At 43.8% G+C, this 22832-nt stretch overlaps 2 protein-coding genes and 1 long non-coding RNA gene across 4 annotated transcripts in view; 2 read left to right on the top strand and 1 right to left on the bottom strand.

Annotated features, from left to right (window-relative positions):
- Positions 1–10399: 10399 nt before the first annotated feature.
- On the top strand, positions 10400–14122 carry sox4a (SRY-box transcription factor 4a). Its single transcript, XM_082521202.1, has one exon. It carries the CDS (start codon positions 10868–10870, stop codon positions 11981–11983), a length of 1116 nt encoding a protein of 371 aa, XP_082377328.1. The 5' UTR covers positions 10400–10867; the 3' UTR covers positions 11984–14122.
- Positions 14123–17082: 2960 nt separating this feature from the next.
- Positions 17083–22832, top strand: part of LOC309699155 (uncharacterized protein) — a 104657-nt gene continuing 98907 nt past the window's right edge. The window contains exon 1 of one of the 2 annotated variants that reach the window (XM_082522038.1): positions 17083–17372. In XM_082522038.1, coding sequence (XP_082378164.1) covers positions 17266–17372 — 107 coding nt within the window. In that variant the 5' untranslated portion in view covers positions 17083–17265. Of the gene's footprint in view, positions 17373–20830; positions 20936–22832 lie in introns of those variants that run through there. The other variant, XR_014274257.1, reaches the window with a different exon arrangement.
- On the bottom strand, positions 20747–21892 carry LOC309699157. Its single transcript, XR_014274258.1, has 3 exons — positions 21717–21892; positions 21556–21627; positions 20747–20837 (listed from the first exon to the last, which is right to left on the bottom strand). It is a non-coding gene; the product is annotated as an uncharacterized lncRNA (long non-coding RNA).

Genomic DNA, 22832 nt, shown 5'->3' with positions numbered 1-22832 from the left:
AAGCCGTGTAATAAATACTCACAAAGAAAACGGCGGCTGTTACAACTTATGTGTAAAAATGTATAGTTTCATGCATCAGTTAAAACACTCGACTGCAGGTACACGATGCCCAGCTGGAAACACTTCAGCTGCCCGAGAGTCACAGAATTTACAGAAAATGTTACACTTTTGTGATTTATATCGTTATCGGGATGATAGATGTCTTATATCGGGATATGAGATTTTGGTCATATCGCACAGCCCTATTTGCCAGGCTGATTCTGGCTCCCGGGCCTTATGTTTGACACCCCTGATTTAGAATATTAGCAGTTTGTTTCACTTGCAACCATCTCATACTGTCAGCAGAGTTTTTAGAAAAATGTAAACTATATTCACAAAACAGTAGGCAGTGAAGACTTAAATATATCCTCCCATTAGTTGGTGGAGAACAAAAACAGAGCTAAAAGAGGTTAAACGTATCATAGTATGACTAGAAAGAAAATGAGTTAACATTGATGTAGCTCCTGGCTAAACTAACCAGATTGCTAACAAGCTAAAGTAGTTTCCTTGAAAGAAGATAAGTCTGTTTTCTGCTCCCTAGACTCGCGTAAGAAAGATACAAGAAAGATACAAGCACAGTTATTTTATTTTCAACTTTAATTTATATATTTATCTTTATCTTATTCTTCCCAGTTAAATTTACCCTTCATTCTAATTTGTGTTGTACAGTTATTTCATTTTTAACCTTAATTTATATTTTATTCCTTCCTAGTTAAATTTACCCTTTTTAATTTTTCATATTTATTTCCTATCTTATTCATAGCCTTTTCCTTTTTTGTTTTCTTTAGGTCACGAGCAGTTGTCCAAGCATTTCACTACATATCGTACTGTGTATGACTGTGTACGTGACAAATAAAATTTGAATTTGAATTTGAATTTGAAATGACAGACCAATGTAATTCATTTGTATTTATACTGTTTTTAAAAGCATCAAAAAGCAAGAGGGCATGAAAACAAATAAACTGCATGCATCCCAAACTTCACTTTAATTTGTGTATATAGGCATCAGCTGTGAAAGCTGATATTGTGACTGCAGCTTAACTTGCACTGAAAAATAGCTTCTAGCTAGAGCACACTTGTGACAGTGGCAGAACCAATACAAAAACGACAGAAATTATAGTCACAGTAGTTCTTTATGTGTGAGTCAGATTTGTAGAAGTTACACTGGCTTCAACATACCCACACAGTTATATGCTCACATTGAAATGGATCTGACAAGAGGCCATCTCTCTAATGCTTATTTTATAGTAGGCTACTGTTTACACAACCTGCACAAACGTGCTCATGTGCAGGACTCCAAAAACCAAACAGCACGTAGCAGCGACTGTGCATAAGTCAAATGTGGATAGTACAGATAGTAGCGGCGGTGGACACTTTTCATAGTTTTAACACTCTGTTTCTTCTTTTGCTTAATGTTGCAGGCTTATGAACCCACATCAGCACAAGCAAGAGAAGCCCATACACTAGTTGTAGCACATATTTTGGACACTGCCTCCATCTGGCAGCAGACACTTTCCGTAGGGAGACGGGCTATCCGTAGCCGGCTATGGTCTGCCAACAGAGAACCGTCCTCAGCCCATAACGGTCCCCTTCACCCCATCATGGCAGTAGCGCTGCTCAAGATGTGACCAACCCTCTGATGCTAATCAATGCAATACACCCCGGGCATTGCCAGGGACTGACCCGTGTGTGTGGCTGTGTGACACGCACACAAACACAAGCACACACCTCCTCAGACAGCGGACCGATTACGCATCACAACACAGCTGATTTGCCCCGTGGCTTGACACTCGCTGTCCACTTCGATCACGTTACCCTTCCCAGCAAGCCCAGCGCCGTGTGTTTGCCTGTGCCCGAGTGTTTACATGCACTGGGTTCATCTGGATATTGCTGTTATTCCACAGCGCTTTCAGCAATGTAATTTGTCACTACTTGTAAAGTGTTAAGCAGAGGGAAAAAAGCTGAAGGCAACAGGATGGAAGAAAAAGTGTGTCGTGGATTTCAGTCTAGTAGCTCTGCATTTTTATTTTTTTTCTAAGAAGGGGTCATGCTGGGTGATACTTGGAAAACTGTATGAGGGCTTTGACAGAGCAGTCTTAGCCTTAAATATATCTGTGCTCAGAAATAGTACTCCGCCCGAGGCTTTGAGCCATTCCAATGATATACCGTGGCTCACAAGCCAAATAAAGCCTGTGCAAACAGCCTCGAATTTCCCAACAAACACTTTACTGGAGCTTCGCATTTGAACCCCCTCTCCCCGAAATTGAGCTGGCCTCATCCCAGCAACTCTTAACTCTCTCTGCTAAGGAAAAAAACGCTCTCTTGTTCGCCTGTAAACTCCCTATTAAAAAGATCTGTGGGCCAGACCGCACTCCTCCACCGTTGTCAGATGGCCGCTGTTTGCAGTGGCAGAGGCACAGCATGAAAGGGTCTCGGGGTTTAAGGCAGCTACTAGTTTGGACGTCAGCGGAGAAGTGCCTTAAGACAAAAGACTGCTGGGGCATAGGCAGACTTAAAAGCTGATGTGAAACACAACCTGTTGTTAAATATTATAAAATTGAAGTTTTACTGTTGGAGAAATATGGATGCAGGCAGGGTAGGGATGTATGGGCAGATGTAAGATATACACCAGATGGAACCAAACACACATACACACTCATTCTGAGTCTGTACTATTTTGGGAGATGGGGGAAGAAAATGGTCTAACTTGGCAAGTGTAAATATGTGTACTAGTGTAAGCAGTGGGTCTCTGGCAGGTCTCTGTGCATATGGGGGAAGTATAGGGTCTGGCACATGTTTAGTGTGGTGTCCCATTTTTTTTTGTGCATCTGGACTTGATAACTTTCCTCTTTAGCAGTAGTGAGAGAGAGAGAGAGAGAGAGAGAGAGAGAGAAAGAGAGAGAGAGAGAGAGAGACCTACGCAGTGACATCTCTATCTGTCTTGATCTGGACTGACTTTGAAACTTGGTCACAGCGGAGTAGTTTCTATATAATCAGGAAGGAGAGAGTGTGCGCCACGTGAAATGAGAAACACACTCCTTTCCATCCTCTATAGAAACATCCAAATACACACGTGTCTCAGTATGGACCGGTGTTGTTTTTAAAGCTGCTCTTGGTTTTTGTGATTTAAGTGGATGGTTTACATTTTGTGTAAATCTTTTAAGCCACATGGTGAGAAACTTCACCATTGTTTATTTTTGAAAGGACCGAGGTTACATGCTGCCATTTAGGGGTTCAAGCAGGTCGTTAATTTTTAAAATGAAATATTGCCAACTGGACCGTAATAAATCTCGAATACCCCAGATACAGCTTTGGTATCAGCATATCATTGGAACGTTAGCTCTAGTGTTTTAAACTGTATCGGCAAAGGCAGCTAGCTTTTTTTTAAAGTGCTTAAATGTTTTTCTAAGAAAAGAAAAGTTTGTACTATTCTGAATATGTTTAAGACTTCATAAGGTTCATAATGGTTTTGGGAATAATGACTGGGATCGCATTGGGAATTATTCACTAAGGAAAACATTCAAGACACTTACCAATTTTCTAATTTTTCAAATGCTGTGGGGACTTTAAGAGAGCTGTGCATGAATGAAAGGCTGCAAACCTCAATGAACAGAAGCAATGGTGTAAAGAAGAGCGGGCCAAAGTCCCTCTACTATATTTAAAGATTGCTAAGGTTACACAGAAAACAATTAGTTTAAGTTATTGTCGGTAAAGGTGGTTTTACAAGCCACTGAATTGTCGGGTGTACACCGTGGGGTGTGTAAATAATGACACAGTGCAATGTGTCGTATTTACACTATTTTAAGACCTTTTAAAGACTCAATCATTTTTATGATGTAAAAACTCGATAGAGGGTGAACTTTTTATTTATTTGTACCATGACCTAAATGCACAAATGAACAACTGGCTAATGCGTCAGAGCTAACAGGCTATCTCTTTGTGCTCCGGGATTCTCTCCTTTCCTTCATTGGGGTGAATTACACCAAAGTCAAACTCCAAAAGCAAAGCCTGCAGACATTTGGCGTGCATGCTATCAGATCCACTGAATGTGACAACTGAAGTAGAAGGATTCAATTTTTAATCTAAAATTTCACTCTTAATTTCAAATGTTAGTGTGACTGAAGCCTAACAACATCAGACAGTACAACTTGAAAGAAGCAGATTAATATGGGGAGCATGCTTATTTGTTTTCATGGTGAGAGTCAGATGAGGACATCGATAAAAGCTTGTGTCTGGGTACTATAACATTGCCGGGGGCAGTTAGCGTAGCCTAGCATTACAAGTCGAAGCAGGGGGAACTAGCTTGTTTGGCTATGTCAAGTTTTAGAAAGTGAAGGTTACATTTCTGTTTAGCAGAAAAATTGCATTTTAGTTCACATTACAGCAGGAAATACAGCTGTTTAGCTAACCAGTTTGGGTCATTTATGTGAACAATCCCATTTTAGTGAGACCTTAAAGGTATACGGTGGATTTTTTTCCTCCAGTGTTTTGTTTGATTGCCTCTGATCTCTTCAATCTGAGCGAACCAGTCTTTCTGATATGTCCACAGCCACGACACCGAGGTTAGTCCTTAATAGATTACGTTTGCCGACTGACAGACCACAATAAATCACAAAAGCTTTACAGAAGAAAACTAAACTAACCCTTCAAATGCCTGGTCCAGCTTCCATTTTCAAGGTGCTGACCTAAACAGACAAACACAGAGCCAGCCGGATTTCACGGTACAATTTGATACATCGTTTTTTTTCTTCTGTAACTCCCCGGGGCCTAAGGATGTTCTCCCCAGGATAAAGACATTGTTAGTGTGACTGAGGTATGTGGCTTTAGAGACCGGCTGCTAACGTTAGCCAGATATATTTGCTTCACTATTGGTATTGATCCAAGTTGTCGATTCTTGCTCTGGGGAGCAATTATTACACACAGCAAGTCAGGACAGTCAGTGCAAGAATGGATGCAGTCGGTCCACCCATGGAAGAAAATGCACCTCACTGCACACACACACACACAAAAACACACACACACATCTACACTTGTTTGAAGAGTGAACACAACAAGCTTGTCCTCCGACGAAAAAAAGAAGAAAAAAAAGAAAAATTAAAACTAGCAGTGAGCTGAGTGAAGCTGATATAGCCTCAACAACCGAGCGAGAGATGCCAAAACCTCTCCTCCACACACACACACACACACACACACACACACACACACACACACACACACACACACACACACACACACACACACACACACACACACACCTCCTCTTCTCCTCCTCCACCTCCTCTACTCTCTGCAGCTGAGAGGCAAAGCAGACAGATAAGCAGGCAGCCAGAGACGGACTAATCCTCCCACAGTGAGAGACGTTCCGGATAGTATATGATGGGAATCAAGCTAAACTGACAATAAGAGAGAGGGAGGCTACATGGGGAGATATGAGAGGCAAAAAAAGGCTAAAAGTGAGGTGAGGATACAGATTAGCAAAAGGTGAGAATGAAAAAAAAAAGGAGAGGATTTTTAAAACGTTCTTAGTGTGAAGCGAGGGCTGAGAGTTCGATCGGATCCACAAGTTTTTTTTCCTTCTCTCTCTCTCCTCCCCCTCCTCCTCGCATCGTGCCACCGTCTCGCACTGTTTTTGATAAACGTTGCTATTCTGCAACCATTTGCTTGCTTATTCGTCTCTCAATCATTCTTGACGATTCTCTCTCTCTCTCTCTGTCTGCACCCCCCCTCCCCTCCCTAACCTCCCACAGCATCCCTCTCTCCTGCTCGCTCTCACTCTCCCTCTCTTTCCCAGTCTGACTGAGGCTGATGTAGGTCAGTGCGTCTGGAGCCTGTCTGGAGCTGCTGGAGAGCCTCAGAGCTCCACGCTTGGTCCTCGACGACCCTCGCAGCGGAGGGCTGCCTCTGTGCCCGAGCTGAGGATGGACGCCGTTCCCTGGGCTGTGTTAGGACAGGACCAGCTCGCCTGACCTGACTCGCCTGGAGGAGGAGGAGGAGGGAAGAGGAGGAGGAGGGAGGGAGAGCAGGGTGACGCGGGGTGTCTGTGTACTTTGGAAAGCTAAGGCGGTGCATGTTTGCATGTGGGTCGTAGATGCACGCGCACAACAGCAAGGGCGAAAATGCAAGAGATAGTAATCGTTGTCTCTCTTCTCATCGACGCACTTGCAAGAGGGGTAGGGGGGTCATTTTCATGCAGTGCTACCTTCACATCCCCTTTTCCTACAACACACACACACACTGTCTCTTTCTGTAACTTCATCGTGATGCTTTATGTCTTTTTCCTAGACCCAATTCTTTGACGTATGCAGCCGTCGAAGTCTCTCCAAACACCACAGCGACCCAGCAAACTCCAAACTGATGCGCCTCGTACGACAAAAACAAAAACCAAAGAAAAAAAACCCATTTGAAAGCAACAGCGGTGTTCTTTCTTTCTTCTTTTCCAGTATATCCATTCCTTTGCGGCTCCTTACGGATCCACTCCGACTGATGTCCTTTCCCTAAAATACTGAATACTGAGAGCATCCTTCGACCATCGCGTGCCCCTTTTTTTTTTAAATAAATGAAAGCCAACGAGTGCAAGGACGACGATGACGACTTTTGCAAGAGAGCGAAAAAATCCGCCACTGACTTCACCGTCTCCTGATTCTGCTCACCTTTCCCTTTGTCCCCCCACTTCTTCCTCAATCTCCGCTCTCATTCTCTGCTCCTTCCCACTCCTCTGGCTTTTAGACAATGCCCCCCCCCCTTAAAAAAAATCTCGTTGTATCAGAGTGTCTGAGTGCAGCTGTGAGAGTGGCAGTGTTGTATAGTGTCTGAGTCTGTGCTCTCGATTTGACTCTGAAGCACATCTGGTTCCTGCAGCGGCACGTCGGTGAGTTTGTTGTTGTGTGTTTACGCATCTGTGTTCGTGTGTCTGTATCGGCGTGACACAGCGAACCGTCTCGCCCGCCTTCTTGCTACCCGGAGCGAAGGACGTTTGGAATTCCTGGGGCGTGGCGTCGCCGGCCTGACCACACCTCGGGTGTTTCCCTTCGTCTGATGCCCGTTACCTTCTCTCCACCTAAACTCGTCCGAATCCTTCGGATTATAGTGGAGAGGGCAGAGAGTGAACAACAGATTTTCATTTCACTGTCTCGCCTCCTGCTTTGCATTGCCGCTCTCTGGCTCGCTCATATTGCCCCGACCAAGGATGCAACTCTACAGTTCTTAAATGTAACGGCAAAAAAGGACAGAGGCTTCAAAGAAGCACAAAACAAAGAGTTTTTTTCCCCCATAAAGAAGGAAGTAGATGGACAAAAATAGCTATTTTGTATACAAAACATCGTAAACGCCTGCAATGTGTAACAGAACATCACGCAGCAGTGCTATGAATTAAGGCCCCAAACTCATCAAACAGACCTGTGAGGCGGTCCCTGATCTTTAGCCTGTTTGAACATGTGAGAATATGTTGGACAAAGGCGGGAGAGAAAACAAGCTGCCGTCAATGCTGCTTATCAGAGTTGAAGATGAAATGCAGAGGGGCAAGTGGAATAAGTAGGCACTGTATGTTCCACGGTAACTTAAAAACAACTGACTTTGTTGGTGCTGTTGTGTAAGGGCTTACTTCAGTAGGTGGGTGATATGGTGAGATGGCCACCTGCACTGTCTGCCACATCCACACAAAACACAGAGGAGACAAACCAACTGTGGATGAGTCAGAGAGAGAGAGAGAGAGAGTGTATGCAAATCTGTGCTTACTCTTCAGTTTTTCTGTTTAACTGCAGGGTGGAGGGGACTTCCCACTGGTTCTCAAACATTCAATCCCTGGAAAAGCTCCAATTCAGTTAGAGCAGGACACACATACACGCACGCATGCCTGCTTGCGTACACACACACACATACACACACACACACAAAGGCCTCATTGTGTTTGACCCCGGATGACGAGCAGGCAGGTCAAAGTGGTGGGTCATTGAGAGGCGGTTGAAAAAGGCAAGTGCATGGTAATGAGTAGCTCTGCTAGAGATAAACACCCTCACATGCTTTCCCTTCTGCGCGGCCAATGGCGTGCACTTATACTGTGACTTTTAAAGCTTAATGTATCCTTTACACACACACACACGCGCGCACACGTGCCAATGCTCATGGCACCCCCCCCCATGACACGTTGGACATGACATGGACGAGCCACGGATCGAGGCGCTCTCCTCGTCCCAGCTGCCTTTCAGCTTCTTAAGCCCCGCCCCCTTTTTACGACACACTGTGATGACTGTGTGCCCCCCACCACCCTCTCCTGCTGGGTCATGAAGGTCTCAGCAACAATAAACTCCCAGCGAAGTCATGTGATGCACACTCATTAAACCTACAGTTTACTCCAGGGTTCTTCTAACATACTGGGTTATTGTTTATGTTCTACCTTTAAAAACAACAACAACAAAAACATGCATATTAAGCACTTTGTCTCTCACATTTGTTTTTCCAGCAGCTGTACACCCTGAGATCATTTCAGGGACACATTCATGAGTTTTCCAAGGATGGCAAAATGGAAATGCACAAAACTATTTATTTCCCTTCCTTTAATGCACAAAAAAAGCCCTGACCCCCCGCCCCAGGTCAACATCCTCCAAAAACCCACACCGGTGTAACTCCAGCTCTACACCCTCCTGCAGCACTCTCTCATAACAACACCCTCCTTTTTTTAGGTGTCAGCAGAGGTGGGACTGAGCGCCGGTGTGTTTGGGGTAAACACACGACTCCGGCAGCTCCAAAGATGACTGGGCTGTGGGGCAGGGTGGCGTGATAAAGACCTGGCAGGGATCACTGCGGTGCATCTGCCGGCAACACGGTGGAAAGCTACCTGACAGTTGCTTCTCACACATCAGATAAGATTACAGGTAGACCTGCTCCACCTGTTTAAACAAACCCATGTGCACACGTGCCGCTGTGTGTGTGTGTGTGTGTGTGTGTGTGTGTGTGTGTGTGTGTGTGTGTGTGTGTGTGTGTGTGTGTGTGTGTGTAGCCCGGGAAAAAGAGATAGAGATAACAGACTAATCCAGTGGCAGGTGCATGCTTGTAATTGGGACGGCTAAAGATATAGACTGATGAAGGAGCTCATTATTATTTATGTGTTTGATTTATGTAAGCACAGAGGGTGTGTGTGTGTGGTGGGGGTGAGCTGTTTGTGTGCATTTTTAAAGAGTGTGTGACTTCTTTTGAGCTTCTCCTTGTGAATTAAGCACAACGCAGATGTTATGTCAGAGATTTGAAGACCAGATCAGACAGAAATAAATAGAAGTTAAACATCAGTTCTAGTTATCGATCAGCGACTAAAGGTCAGACGTCACCCCTGCTTTACTCGTCGGACGGCGCTCACGCCAGTCAGCTGCAACAGCAAAAAAAAAGAAAAGAAAAGAAAGGAGGCCTTTGCCAACCAGCCGATGACATCACCTGCATGATTTAATGATGGCAGCTCAAAGCGGGCGATTACAGCATGGAGATACATCCTGCCATACACGGCAACACACAACCACATACATACACACACACACCATACAGCGTGGCTCCTTTTGGCTCTAGCCTGACATCTAGCGACACAAGCTGTAATGTGATATTTACATGACACTGACATGTTAACATAATGGGTCTGAGGAGGAGGTGGTGGAGGAAGAGGAGGAATCTCTGCACTGTGGAGTGTGCGGAGCTGCTGGGTGTTTAGTGGGGACTCTTGTTTCTCACTTTAATAATTGTAAGTACAGGTTGTTGTTGGCTTCATGGTTCACCGCAGCCCACCCCCCTCGCACCGCCAGGATGCACGGAGTAAATAAAAGCTGCCGTCATCTTACCTGAGTCTCTTTTTAAATCTGCCGGCTGTGATGTCATGGCGTGTTGTAAGGAGTCGCAAATAGCAGGTTTGGGGCGAGATTGTTTTTGGGTGGGTGTTTTCTCAGCATTTCCTTGCTTTACCCCTCCAACCGAAAAACACTCAGACACATTACACAGGATCTATATTTAGTCACTACCCAACCACATGAAGCTAATTTGGATCTAAGTATATCCCTCACAGCCAGGAAACGGATACACACACACACACACACACACACACACACACACACACACACACACATATATATATATATATATATTTATATTTATATATGGACACACACACACCACAAGTTTGCCTTCCTTCAGTGGAGTCTGACAGGAATGAGGTCAGGCACACGGATCCTCATTGCACATTATTATTATTATTATTATTACCAGTTTTTTTTTTCTTTTTTATTCAGCCAATGGCAAGAGGAGGTGGGAGTGGTCCGACTCAAAAATCGGGATGGCGACAGGCGCTGATTGGCGCTCACGTCTCGCGATAAAGCTATAAAAGGGCGAGGTTCTCGTTGTTGTGTTTACAGTAATATCAGGGAGCTCGCAGGGAAACAGGGAGACTATGAGAAAGCGCAGCAGCTCCATTCAGCCACATGGTCTCTCAGCCGCACGGAAGAGCTGCGCTGCTCACAGCCAGGTTCACGTAAGGGACTCGCACTGCTGCGGGCCACAGCGGCGCGCTTTCAGCCTTGCTCTGCGAGTGTTCAGCCGCACAGGCAGTTGAAAATTAGTTTCCGGATTATTAGTTAAAAAAAAAACTGTCGCTGAGAAGCGCAGAAGAAGAAAAGTTAAGAAACCCGAGCGTCTCCAAAGCGTGCTGAACTGAAAAGAGAGAGACAGACTTGGATGGACTTTTTTTGTTTAGAGACCTGCTCACAGCAGTGCTCCGACTCCAACAAGAAGTGAGGAATACGGTTTTGAAAAACTTTGTGAAAGCACTGAGCGGTGTTTTCAGACACTTTGGAGAGAGATGGTGCAGCACATAAGCCAGACAGAGAGCGCCCACGCTCATTCCCCCGGCGGGGACTCCACGGACACGGGAGAGATGGACCTGGAGATGGATGCGTCTCCTACCCCGGGGTCCCCCTCCTCCCGGGAGCGGAGCGACTTGGCGTGGTGCAAAACTCCGACGGGACACATCAAGAGACCCATGAATGCGTTCATGGTGTGGTCCCAGATCGAAAGGAGGAAGATCATGGAGCAGTCGCCGGACATGCACAACGCGGAGATCTCCAAGCGGCTCGGGAAACGCTGGAAGCTGCTGAAAGACACGGACAAGATCCCGTTCATCCGTGAGGCGGAGCGGCTCAGGCTCAAACACATGGCCGACTATCCAGACTACAAGTACCGGCCCAGGAAGAAAGTGAAGTCAGGGAGCGGGGCGAGTAAGCAGGCGGACCGCGGGGAGAAGAGCGGGGAGCGCGGCGCCAAGTCCGGGGTCAAGAGAAGCCCCGCGTCCAAAGGAGTGAGCAGGACGCACAAGCAGGGGGGCGTGAGGAGCGCGGCGGCGCAGGACTACGCCTCTCCCGGTGACCACCAGTCGCTCTTCAAATCCAGGTCAGTGTCCGGGGCCAGGCAGATCCCGGAGAAGCGCAGCGGAGAGGCTCGGCGCGCGCACATGTTCGGAGGGGCTGGCAGCCTGGAGAGCGGGCCTCCGTCCGTGGGAGTCCCGGCCAGTCCCGCCTTGAGCAGCTCGGCGGAGTCCAGCGACCCGCTCAGCCTGTACGAAGAGCAGAGCCCGGCGGCCAGCGAGACCTCGCACACCGCGCGCCTCAGGTACACCCGCCCTTCTTCTCCAACACCGTCGGCCTCTCACTCCTCCTCCTCCGTCTCGTCCTCGTCATCGGATGAAGAGTTCGAAGACGAGCGGCTCGACCTGAACCCGAGCCCCGGCTTTGAGAGCATGTCTCTGGGCGGCATGGGCTTCTCCGACGCGGAGCTGGACCGGGACTTGGACTGGAGCTTCGGGGAGTGCGGGGCGGGCTCCCACTTCGACTTCTCCGACTACTGCACCCCAGAGGTCAGCGAGATGATCTCAGGAGACTGGCTGGAGTCGACCATCTCCAATCTGGTGTTCACCTACTGAAAGGTGGGAGAGAAGCGCGACGCCCGCCCCACCACCACCCGCCCAGCAACGTTTTGAACTGTTCAAACCCACCCCACCCGACACCTCAGACAGGCGTGTGCGTCCACACCAGAAGATTCCCGCTGTTCTTTCACTAAATGAGGGAGAGTGAAAACGGGAAAGAAAAGGGTAGGCCTGTGTGCGCGTTGAAGCCCAGGCACGCGCTGCTCACAGACTTGTTGGAACTGCGCTCCGTGCGCTTGACGGGAACGCGCAGACCTGTGGGGAGGAGGGGGGGTGGGGTGCTTAGTTTGCATTTGGACTCAGAGGAGGAGTGAATGTAAGCAGAGACCAGTGATACAGACTCGAGCTCGACTGTTCAACCCAATCCGCACAGGATGAAGACTGAGACTGAACATTTGAACATTAATGTTATTTTTGAGGTCGGGACACTTACTGGAGAGCTCGTCGTGTTGGGTTTTTTTATTTGTTTGTTTAAAGATAGCCAATTCACATTGACCATCGAGTTGCTATTCAGGTGTAGTTTTTTTTTCCGAACTAGAAATGTTTTTAATATCAGCAAGCATGCCCTCCACGTTGAGGAGGATTTTGTTGTTGTTTTAAATGCGTAAAAAGGAAGAAAAAAAGTTCATTGCTGCGTAATTACGCAATTTGTGTGACCATAGGACTCAATTCACGATCACCAGCTTCTCTTTCAACGGCAGGACTTTAAACATAGACTGACTCCAAACTTCAGAAGCCCCTTTTCTGAACACTTTTTAAAACACTCAGTGCACAATTCAGGACCAATGCTTTTTCCTCTCCCCCTGACACGCATTCTTTCTGCCTAGTGCTTCAACTTTGTAGTTTCTCTGTGTCAGATGACGTTTTTTTTTTATATCGATGTATTTATACCGGCCAAACTTTTTTATACATAGAAGTATTGTTCTCGTACAGGTCTCGTTTGTGTTTGTGCACATAACACCTGTCTGTATCCAGCGCGGAAGGGCTAGAAGTGTATCTTATTTAAAACAAAACAACAAAAAAATGTCCGACTTCTCTCACTTTTATGGAGATTTGAGTGTGTCATGATTTTCTACTTGTATTTTTGTACAAAATCTATAGAGAAAAAAAGGAGGGGGACGTTTTTTTTTTCTTCTTCCGGCGAGTGGGTAGCCTACAACATTGTTGTTTGGATCTACATTGGTGTTTTAGTCGTGCAGAGAGAGGGAGGGGTGGGGGGTTTGTTTGGCACAATCTGACCTCACAGTGTTTACAGTATTTACCCACATGCTTCTTAATGGCACAGTGACTCCAGCTTCACCAGCGAAGTAAACAAAGCGCCACTGAGGCTCCCAGCCTGAGTGGTGACTGTGTTTCCAGTACAACACAGACCTAAAAGAAAGTTTAGGCACGAAAGATCCCAGAGAGTCACTGTTTGGATAGAGCTAATACCTCTGTGTGCTTTTTTTTTTTTTTTTTTTTTAAATTATGGAGATAAGTTTTATTTGAACCACTGGATGGAATTTCACACTCATTCCACTTTTTGCCTAGACTTTTTTGGAGGGAGGGGAGATGTATGAAGTGCTTCATCTGTTATTGCGCAAATTGCATTGAAAAAAAAAATAGTATTTAACCTTTCTGTACCTGTTGGCTAAGTATAGCAGGCTAATTGTTTTCCTATATTATGGCATGGCAAATAGCATTTGTATTTCAGATTCAGGTATATGTAGCTATAGCTGTTGTGTTTAAGATTTTTAAAGAATAATAACGAAATATTTATGTAAACTGACTGTACTATAAGCAAAGATTGTGTGTGTTTTTTTTATGTATGATGATGATGATTGACAGGCACTAGGACAGCCATCTTTGGACATGTTGAAGATGATTGTGGTCCAGGAGTTTCTTTCCTTTCTTTTTTCTTTTCTTAATTTTCTTTTAAAGATTTTTTTTTTCTAGCGTCCTTTTTTTTTCTTTCATTTGTGCAATATGCTGTGTATGATCATGTTTTGTCCAATCATGCCAATATCTGATGTTTTATGCTCAAAAACCAGCCAATGTTTGGGTCAATCACTGCCTCTCAGACCTCTGTACAGATTGTTGTTTTTTATTTTTTTTATTTTCTTCCAAGAAGGAAATAAAATCAGCTGGAACTGAAAATGTTTCTCGTCTGTGTATATACAAGTTTACTAGATTTTACATAGTTCGTACCTTCCTAGAGGACAAACATAAGCACCGCCGTGTGGTTAGCTGACAGCAGGCTCTCCAAAATCTCCAATCTGGTGTTTACATCCTGTCTGAGCATGAGCGTGCGTGAACATGTGTGCAGCTCACGGGGGTGTTTGCCGTAGGTAAGTGTGCAGCTGCAGACAGTGAATCAATAGGCACCCAGTGAATCGATAGGAGTGGTCTCCTCCTCTCTCGCTTACTCCATCTCATTCTGCACGTGCAAAAAACGTGGCTGCCATGGAAACACTGTATCCAAGAGAGAGGTTGCAATCCACTGGGGAGCAGTACGGCACTCGCCCGTGTGTGTGTGTGTGTGTGTGTGTGAGATGGATAAGGGGACACAGACTGATCCATCAGAGTGGGGTGGTGGGAGGGGGATAAAGGGGGGTGGCAGACATTTCTGCAAGGCATGACTGGAATAAAGGAGGCATGTGTCTGTGTGTGTGTGCCAAAGGGGGGGAGGGAAGGAGAGGGTAGAGAAGGGGGATGTTTGTCTGTCCTGGTGGATTGTGCAGGAGACTGCTCCCAAATCCAATTAATTCCTTCTGGATGCATTCATTTGTCTCCTACATCTGATGAGAGAGAGAGAGAGAGAGAGCCACACATGGAGAGAGAGCAAGAGAGACCCCTAAGGTTCAGCATTTAGTGTGTATCAATTTACGCCCTTTTCCACAAGAGACATTGGTAATTATTTCCATCTCCCCTCCTCTGTCAGGGGAGCATGGTCGTCTCCGGCTTTCCTCTGACATCTCAGCCTGGGTACTGAGAGGGAGATAAGGCATGGCCATTACAGGCAGCGCACCATCCCAAAGATGAGACACCGGCTCCCGGGATGTCTGCAATAAGCTTGACATTACTGTGGAAATGGTGTGTGAGGTGTTGTCTGAGGTGTTCACTCTGTTTCAGAAAGAGGAAAAAAAGTTCAGTCTGGTCCTCAGAGTGTGGGGATGAAAAAGACACATACTGAGGGTCAGTGCGGACTAGTTTGTTTGTCTCCTCTGTTAACCTGAGTGTGTCAGACACCATCAAGATCAAGTGACAGTGACTGCTTCAAATACAGGCCAACAATAAAATACCAGCCATCTGAACAAAGGTACACATTTTTAACCCTTTATTAATGAGTTCTTATTTTTTTCTTTTATAAAATCATCACATGATTGAAGCACGATATGAAATGAAATTGTTTCATGTTTTTGCCTCTGTGCTCAATCTTTCAACAGGAAAGAATCCGGGGAGCCAAATGTCACTACGTGAGAACAACTACCTGAATTTTTCCATTTTCTCCTGCTTTATATTGCGATTGAGAAACTGCTGGGTGTATGAAAAGCTGAGCATGAATGTGAGTGTGTGAATGGGTGAATGTGGTTTGTAATTAAATCCCTCTGAGCGGTTGATGAGATTGGAAGTGCAGCCCAGTTCAAGGCTAAATATTTTACTCTTCTGCAATTCTTTGACAAATAGCTGTAAAGTTTCAGATTCAGCTTTTACACACACACAGTAGAACATATAAGCTTAGAAAATAAATGGCTAAATCCATCACTCTGAATGTTTTCTGCTTTTAAAAGTAGACAATATTGGTGTCTAGTTAGGGCCTTCTTGCCATGTTTCCTTTGAAATGTACCAGCAAAGAGAAGTTTGTCCACTAAACTTTCTTACCTGACCAGTCCCTCTCATTTCTCTTGTGACACTTTTGTAAAGCCTTACCCAGCTTGATCTAAAAGTGTATTAAGCATAGACTGTATTTAAAAGATGGCATAACTACCATAGCGTTAGTTAAAGTCATTCTTTAACTCCCCCGTTGTGAGCATCCTCACTGTCCCCATCTTTGTTTTCTGAAACTGGGCAGCGACACTCATGGGACAGATGTAGCTGTGAAACCAAGTGACACTGCCCACTTATTCAGTAACAACATTTAAACTAACAAAGAGCAAGTCCCACAGCCTGACCTGCTTTGTCCTCCTTATGGAAAGTAAGAAAGTGAACATCACTTGAGATAATAAATCCACCAGATAATTGTTTACTCAAGAGAGCCGAGGAGTGTCTTCCATGTCGACATCTACAGCTAATTTTTTTCTCGCCCCCCTGCTGGCTGTTAGAAGGAATGCAAGTTTATAAGGTACTCCAAAGCAAATAAATCAAAAGCTTGTTTCAGACAGTGAATAAACTGATTTTATTTTATTGTCTTTTGTGTCCGGCTGAACAAAGTGTTAGTGCAAGATAACAACAAAGGAATCATTCGCACAATTCATGCAAACTGTCTCAAACAGAGCACAGGAAGAAAATTATACTGCTGCAAGATTCCAGTATTAGTAAGACTTTATTTTTGTGTGACTTGGTTTTTAATTGGAATGGATTTTTTAAGACTGACATATTGATATATTAACAGATTTATAATAATGTGTATCGTGTTTTATTTGTGTCATTTTTATGTTTGACTTTTAACATTTTTATAGTGTTATGTTAAGCGATTTACAAGCCTGTGTCATACTACAGACTGTCCCTGGGCTACAGTGTGTATTTCCTCTATGACAGAGCAAGAATAACCTGGAGCATTACTACAAAAGTATTACATCAAAGTGTCCAGGATTATTGCGGTGATGCCACATAAGATAAATAAAGCATAAAGTGAGAGGAGATCACTGCTAACTGCTGAGCTCATACACCGTGTTTCCCTATGGGAATATTATATCATATATAATATCACACAGAAAGCACAGCAGATAAAAATACCATTTAATTCATACAAACGCGCCTTTGAACACCACAGATGTGTTCAGGGTCCCTGCAGACTTACTGCAGGAGTATTGGAGTGATTTTTCGCATGCTGCCGGTGAAGTTGAAGGCGGGACACTAAGTCATGAGGCATGCATAGACAAAGAAGTACACAAACACCGCCGTTATGGCAGGCAGCCCAACTTTGTTTCATTGATTTCAGACCTTTGCGCTCCTGTCGCCTTTGCGGATTTGTAGGGTCGAAGAAAACACAGACAGTCGGACATTCATTTATCCGAAGTGTGGAGATTAAAAACGAAAACTAAAAGTTTGAGAGTGAGACTCAACTTTTATCTGGAGTCATGTGTCAACGTTATGAGTGGAGACTAAAGAAAAGGGAGTCAGAGCCGGGATGTTACTGCGTAAAAGCTCGCAAAATGTGGGACCACCAACTGATGGAAGGAGGCAGGTAGGCTGGGAAAACTTATTTTGTTATGAATAACCTCCTGGAGCAGTTTGACAGCGAAACTTTGATGTGGTCTTTATCTTTATATTTTTATTTTATTCTATAAACGTGGCTCTGACACCTCAAAGATTTGCTCTGGCTTCGGAGTTAGTAAAGAAAAAAAGTGTTCTCAGCGGGGAGATGTGCGCGCTTTTGTTGTCGTGTATGAAAAAGTGCTGTGAAGGTAGTTTCCGAGGGTTGTGTGATACCGACTCTCGACTTTAAAGTCAGCTTCTGTCAGGCAACGCTTCAGCAACTGCAGCCAGTGACAAATGAGCGCAAATGAAGCTCCAGGTTTTTTATCCAGTAGACTCTTCTGACTAATAAGGGTTCTTTGGGGTGTCTGCTGACATCCCAGTTTCAGCACAGGGAGGGCTGGACAGCGGCTGCGTGGAGTGATGTGTGTGCGCGCTACTATGTTTTTAACAAGTTGTGTTTGAAATGATTATGTGTTTGCCTAACCCACAGTGATCTGATGGGTGGGGACCTGAGTGGACAGATGCACAATGAACATTACAGTACAATCCAGTAAAGTGGGCAGTTAGTGCAGGCTTAATGACGTCTGGCAGCAGGGAGTGGGGGTGGGCTCAGGACATCTTTGCCTCCGGGGTTGCTGGCTGGATAAACTGCCTTGTGCTTCTATTAAACATCCATCGGCAGATAAACTGCGGACTGACACAAATTGACAGATCATAGCTGTAAACACATGACTGTGGCTCTCTAATGGTGGGCTGTTCCTCATAATAATAATAACAATAAACTCAGACACCAAGGCTTCTATATGTATACATCCTCACATCAGCATTTCTGCCAATAACAGCAAGTTCAAATAAATCCTGGTGTGGAAGGTGGTGTTGATGGAAGGCGAAATGAAGATTAAGTTTCACTTTTTAAGAAATCTACACTTTTCTCAAAGGCAGTATAACTTTCCAGGGCCCTTGCATTTAAAGCATTATCTTCGTTCAGTTCAGTTATATTTATATAGCACCAAATCAGGCAACAGCCTCCTGTTGTTGTGCTTTCTTTTGTATGGTAAAGACCCTAAAATAATAGAAAACCCCAAACAATGAGACATCCCCCTGTTAGCAAGGACTTGGTGACAGTGGGAAGAAAAAACTCCCTTTTAACAGGAAGAAACCTCCAGCAGAATCAGGCTCAGGGAGGGGCGGGCAGCTGACGCTACCGATGGGGGTGAGGGGAGGAAGACAGGACAAAAAAAGCACAAATGAATAACTAATGACTGAATGCAGAGTGGTGTTTAGATACATAGTGAGTGAAGAAAAAAAACACTTAGTGCATCACGGGAAGCCCCCAGCAGCTTAGGCCTATTGCAGTGTAACTAAAGGAAGCATCAGGGTCACCTGATTCAACCATAACTATTAAGCTTTATCAAAAAGGAAAGTTTTAAGCCTAATTTGAAAAGTAGCGAAAGTTCCATCTCCAGAATCCAAACTGGGATCTGCTTCCACTTAAGAGGGGCCTGATTTTTACCCCTTTTTGTAAAAGTGGAAATAGCCACAGATATTGATTGTCTTTTCTTTCATTGTTTTAACACATATTCCCAAATAGATCTTTATTCTTTGATGTGCAAAGACATGGTAGAAAATTAACTGCCAAACATTTTTTGATGCTGATCATCTTTTCCTTCTTTAAAAAAAAAAGGCAAGAAATTTTCAAAAGTTACATTGTGATGCTTTCTTTTTATTACTCATAATGCTGTTGTGAGTAATTTGGAGTTTCTACTGTAAAATTAAGAAAAAAGAATGGTGATTTTGAATACACCAATAGATTTATAAAGAGTATACAAAAAGGTTCTGAGAAGCAAAGCCAATGCGGATGTGCTTTCCGCCTACTTTTAATGGCCACCAGGCTGTGAAAAGACCTCCAGTCCTTTAGAAATCTATGGGAAAATAGCCTTTGGTTCTGACCTCTCTAATTACGTTTCTAATGGGTTGATGGGCTCAGTCACTTGTTTTGCTTCACACATTGAGTTCATTTAAAAAAATTTGATCTAAATGTCAGAATAGTGGATTTTCCAGTGTGTGCTGTTCGTCACATTCAGCTTCAAAACACAAATATGGCGACAAAAAGTTTAACGTCAACACTTCAAAACAGGATTTGAAGCGTTGATGGGTGACGTCAAGGTAGCTTCATCCATCTTTATCTGTGGGGAGATGCTATCATAAAAAACCAATACAATACGCCACTTCGCTGCTTTCCAACATGCCTTCTTGGGATGAACCACTGTCCGTTATTTGATTGCTTTACGAACAAATTTGCCTCTTCTGCTCTCCAGAAACCATTCAAATCACCCTCTCTATCACCTCCCTTTGCTGACTCCATGGCTCCTTGATCATTTTCACACAAACCCTCAGAGCATCTGGTCTGAATTACTGCTCGAGTACAAAGATAAGTTAATGAGAGTTTATCTAGACGAAGAAAAGAAGTTGCAAGTACAGACAGTGGCAGAGCAGCAGGTCTTCATAATGAGTGCTTATGTCATACAAGAGACAGTTTTACTCCTACATCCAGAATGGGTATTCAGACATCATGGCACACTGTACAGCACAGAGAGGACTCATTGTTAAGCCATGTGCTGAAGCAGTTTAGCATGACAGAGGATTCTGAGTCATAGTGGTAGGTGTTGTACTGTAGTACACTTGAAAAGATAGGGATGAGTTCTGAGAACATAGAGGCTTGGATCATAATTTCTAAAGGCTTACGTGGCAGAGTGTACAGTCTGGTTTTTGCAGAACAGAACACCGTGCAAACACTGTTGTGTAAGAGAACACTGACCATGCAGCTAAAATTGGCCAAACCATGTCTGCGTGCACCTCCTCATACATCTCTCTTGTAATTTGGTTTATAAGGTCCTGAGATACAAAACTGCAACTCGAGACGGGCGACCTACTTGCAGCTTGAATTTAGACGCTCAAATTGGAATGTGTCATTGTTACTGCGCCACAACCCAAATTACATCATCTCCTTGGACAGTTGTCATAATTTCAGCGCTCAGCTTGTCTGAACCTGTGCCAGCACGGAGGACAACAAAGGAATAATGAAATAAGAGGGAGATGGGGTGAATTGTTAAGCAGATTCCGATTCACTTTAATTGAAAGAATATTTTTACATTTCAAACTTTATTTGCACAACAATGACAAACACACAACTTGATTTAGTTCTAAACGCAGAGGCTAGTGCGCTCAACACCCGAGAGCAATACAATGAGTTTGGCAGTGAGCCAAATCAAATGTCACCGGCAGCGTTCACCGGTTTGAATCCAGTGAGGAATTATTTCCTTATCGCGGGGGTTCCATGAACCTGCAGTGCTTGTTAAGCTGTTCACGTACAGGAGAAAAGAAGCAGCAGGTGACTCATTGCGAACATATAGACTTCACGCCTTTCGCCGACCAACAGTGCACCGCTTTCCTATGAAAAAGCGAAATGAAAAATGTTTGCATCATGAATGAAAAAAAGATATCAAGCAAAGATAGCAAAGATATCGCACCGCCAGCAGCACTACTGTGGTAAGTGGATGACGTGTCAAGAACCTTTGTGTGATAACTGATTTTGATAATTGCAGACATATGTTGTTTCTAGGATTTGCCTCTTTATATATAAATATATTTTTCTTCTGGGAACATTAGCATTAGCAAGGAATTATCCTAAAATTCCTTGCTAATGCTGCTAATGGTAATGGTGATGCACCATCCCATGCGGCCTGTTTTTACAGACATGCCAGCCCAAGTCCAAAAACTTACATTTAAATGTAATTAATGAATTATATTCTCACTACTTTCTGAGTCTGAGAAATGTTGCTAGCTTCATAACTACATGCTATCATTTACTTCTGAAAAATTAAAATGTATACATTGATGAAAAGGTTTGGGAAAAACAGTAACAATGCCAATCCACACCAAAAGCTTGGGTACTTTCCCCCCAAAGTAGTACTATGTAATATCCTCAGTTTTATTGAGATAGAGATGCTAGCTAACAATAGCGTTTGCAAACATCAAGCTAACCTTAACCTTGATAGCACACAAGAAGTGGTATATTTTTAACATTACCTTCAAAGATGGCAAGTTTAAAGCTACTAAACCTAAAGGGAAAAAACGTAAATAGTACTTAAATCAAATAAGTCACTTACTGCTTTGTGAATCACTCCACTCACTGCTGACAATTCTTTAGACCGTTGGGAATCTCACGATCAATCTGTAAACTTGAAATTCACAGAATACGTTGTATATATGATTTAATGCTCATACTGCTGCAATCTCCCAGAATGCATTGCTTTCTACAGAACTTTACCATATCTTCAAAAGCAGTCCGCTTACTGTAAAATCATAATGTCATTTTTGCAGCAAAGTGTTATTCTTTACTTAGTGTCCTCATGTTCACAGTTGTTTCTGTCATGGTCCTGACCCAGTGTTTTCGGTTTTGTGATGGTTTGAGTTTTTAGTGAGATCATGGTTTGTTGTTTTGGATTTTGATATGTGGTTTTTGTTCTAACTCTGCATCTAGTCATTTCAGTAATATATTATTTCCTTGTGCTTCTTTTGTTTCCAGTTTATGTTCCTCATTAGGTTATGAAACCTTTAGTTATCATCTTTTGTGGTTCCTGTCTGTCTCCCCTGTCAGTCATGTTTGCTTATTGCCTGTCACAGTGTCAGATGTCTTAGTCCTGCTCTCAGTGTTTGTTACTTCCTGTTTTATTTTCAGAGTTCCTCATCTTATGTGTTTTGTGTTTAATTTTGTGTCAAACAGAATTTGACTAATTTGTCATTAGTCAAATTCTGTTCAGCTGTGTTTCCAATGTCCGTAATTACCCATTTGTATATGTTGTCTGAGTCTTCCTTTGTTCTTTATCATGTCCTCTCGCTGGTGCGGTCTTCCTGTGTCTGTATTCCTTGCCTTTTTTTCTTATGTTCTAAGTAACAGCAATAAAGCTGCCTCATTCAGTTAATGCCTTTGTCTCAGTGCCCTGCAACTGGGTCCTACGCTGCCTGCCACACAGACGTACTTGCCAATTACACCAGTATGGAAAAAATTCAGCTTAAGACTGGCAGTCAACACACAAAAGGGTGATGTGACCTATTGTGATGTGTGGACTGTGAGATTTTTAAAGTCTTCTCAGATTTATGAGAATACAAGTCACCAGATTTGGAAACATGTAAACAGTGAAAAAAAAGTGAGGGGAAAATGCACAGAAAAAGTTGGAGAATATAATTTAATGCAAGTGTACAAAGTGCTTCACAGATAACTGAACATAAAATAAGAAGAAAATGGATAAGGAACAGCTGAGATACTGTGCAGGACTCTCAAGATCACCCTGAGGCTGAGTGGGGAATTTATATATATGTATAGATAGATAGATATATGACAACTTAACTTAACTAAAAGACAAAGTGGTAAAACATTTTCTTA

This window comes from Aulonocara stuartgranti (genome assembly GCF_965226115.1).
Source record: "Aulonocara stuartgranti genome assembly, chromosome: 22".
In the NCBI taxonomy this organism is placed as follows: domain Eukaryota; kingdom Metazoa; phylum Chordata; class Actinopteri; order Cichliformes; family Cichlidae; genus Aulonocara; species Aulonocara stuartgranti.
This window is presented reverse-complemented; position numbering and strand designations above follow the sequence as displayed.

Bases quoted from the DNA above. Each gene is read 5' to 3' on its own strand.
- sox4a (XM_082521202.1), top strand. From the start codon at position 10,868: ATGGTGCAGCACATAAGCCAGACAGAGAGCGCCCACGCTCATTCCCCC.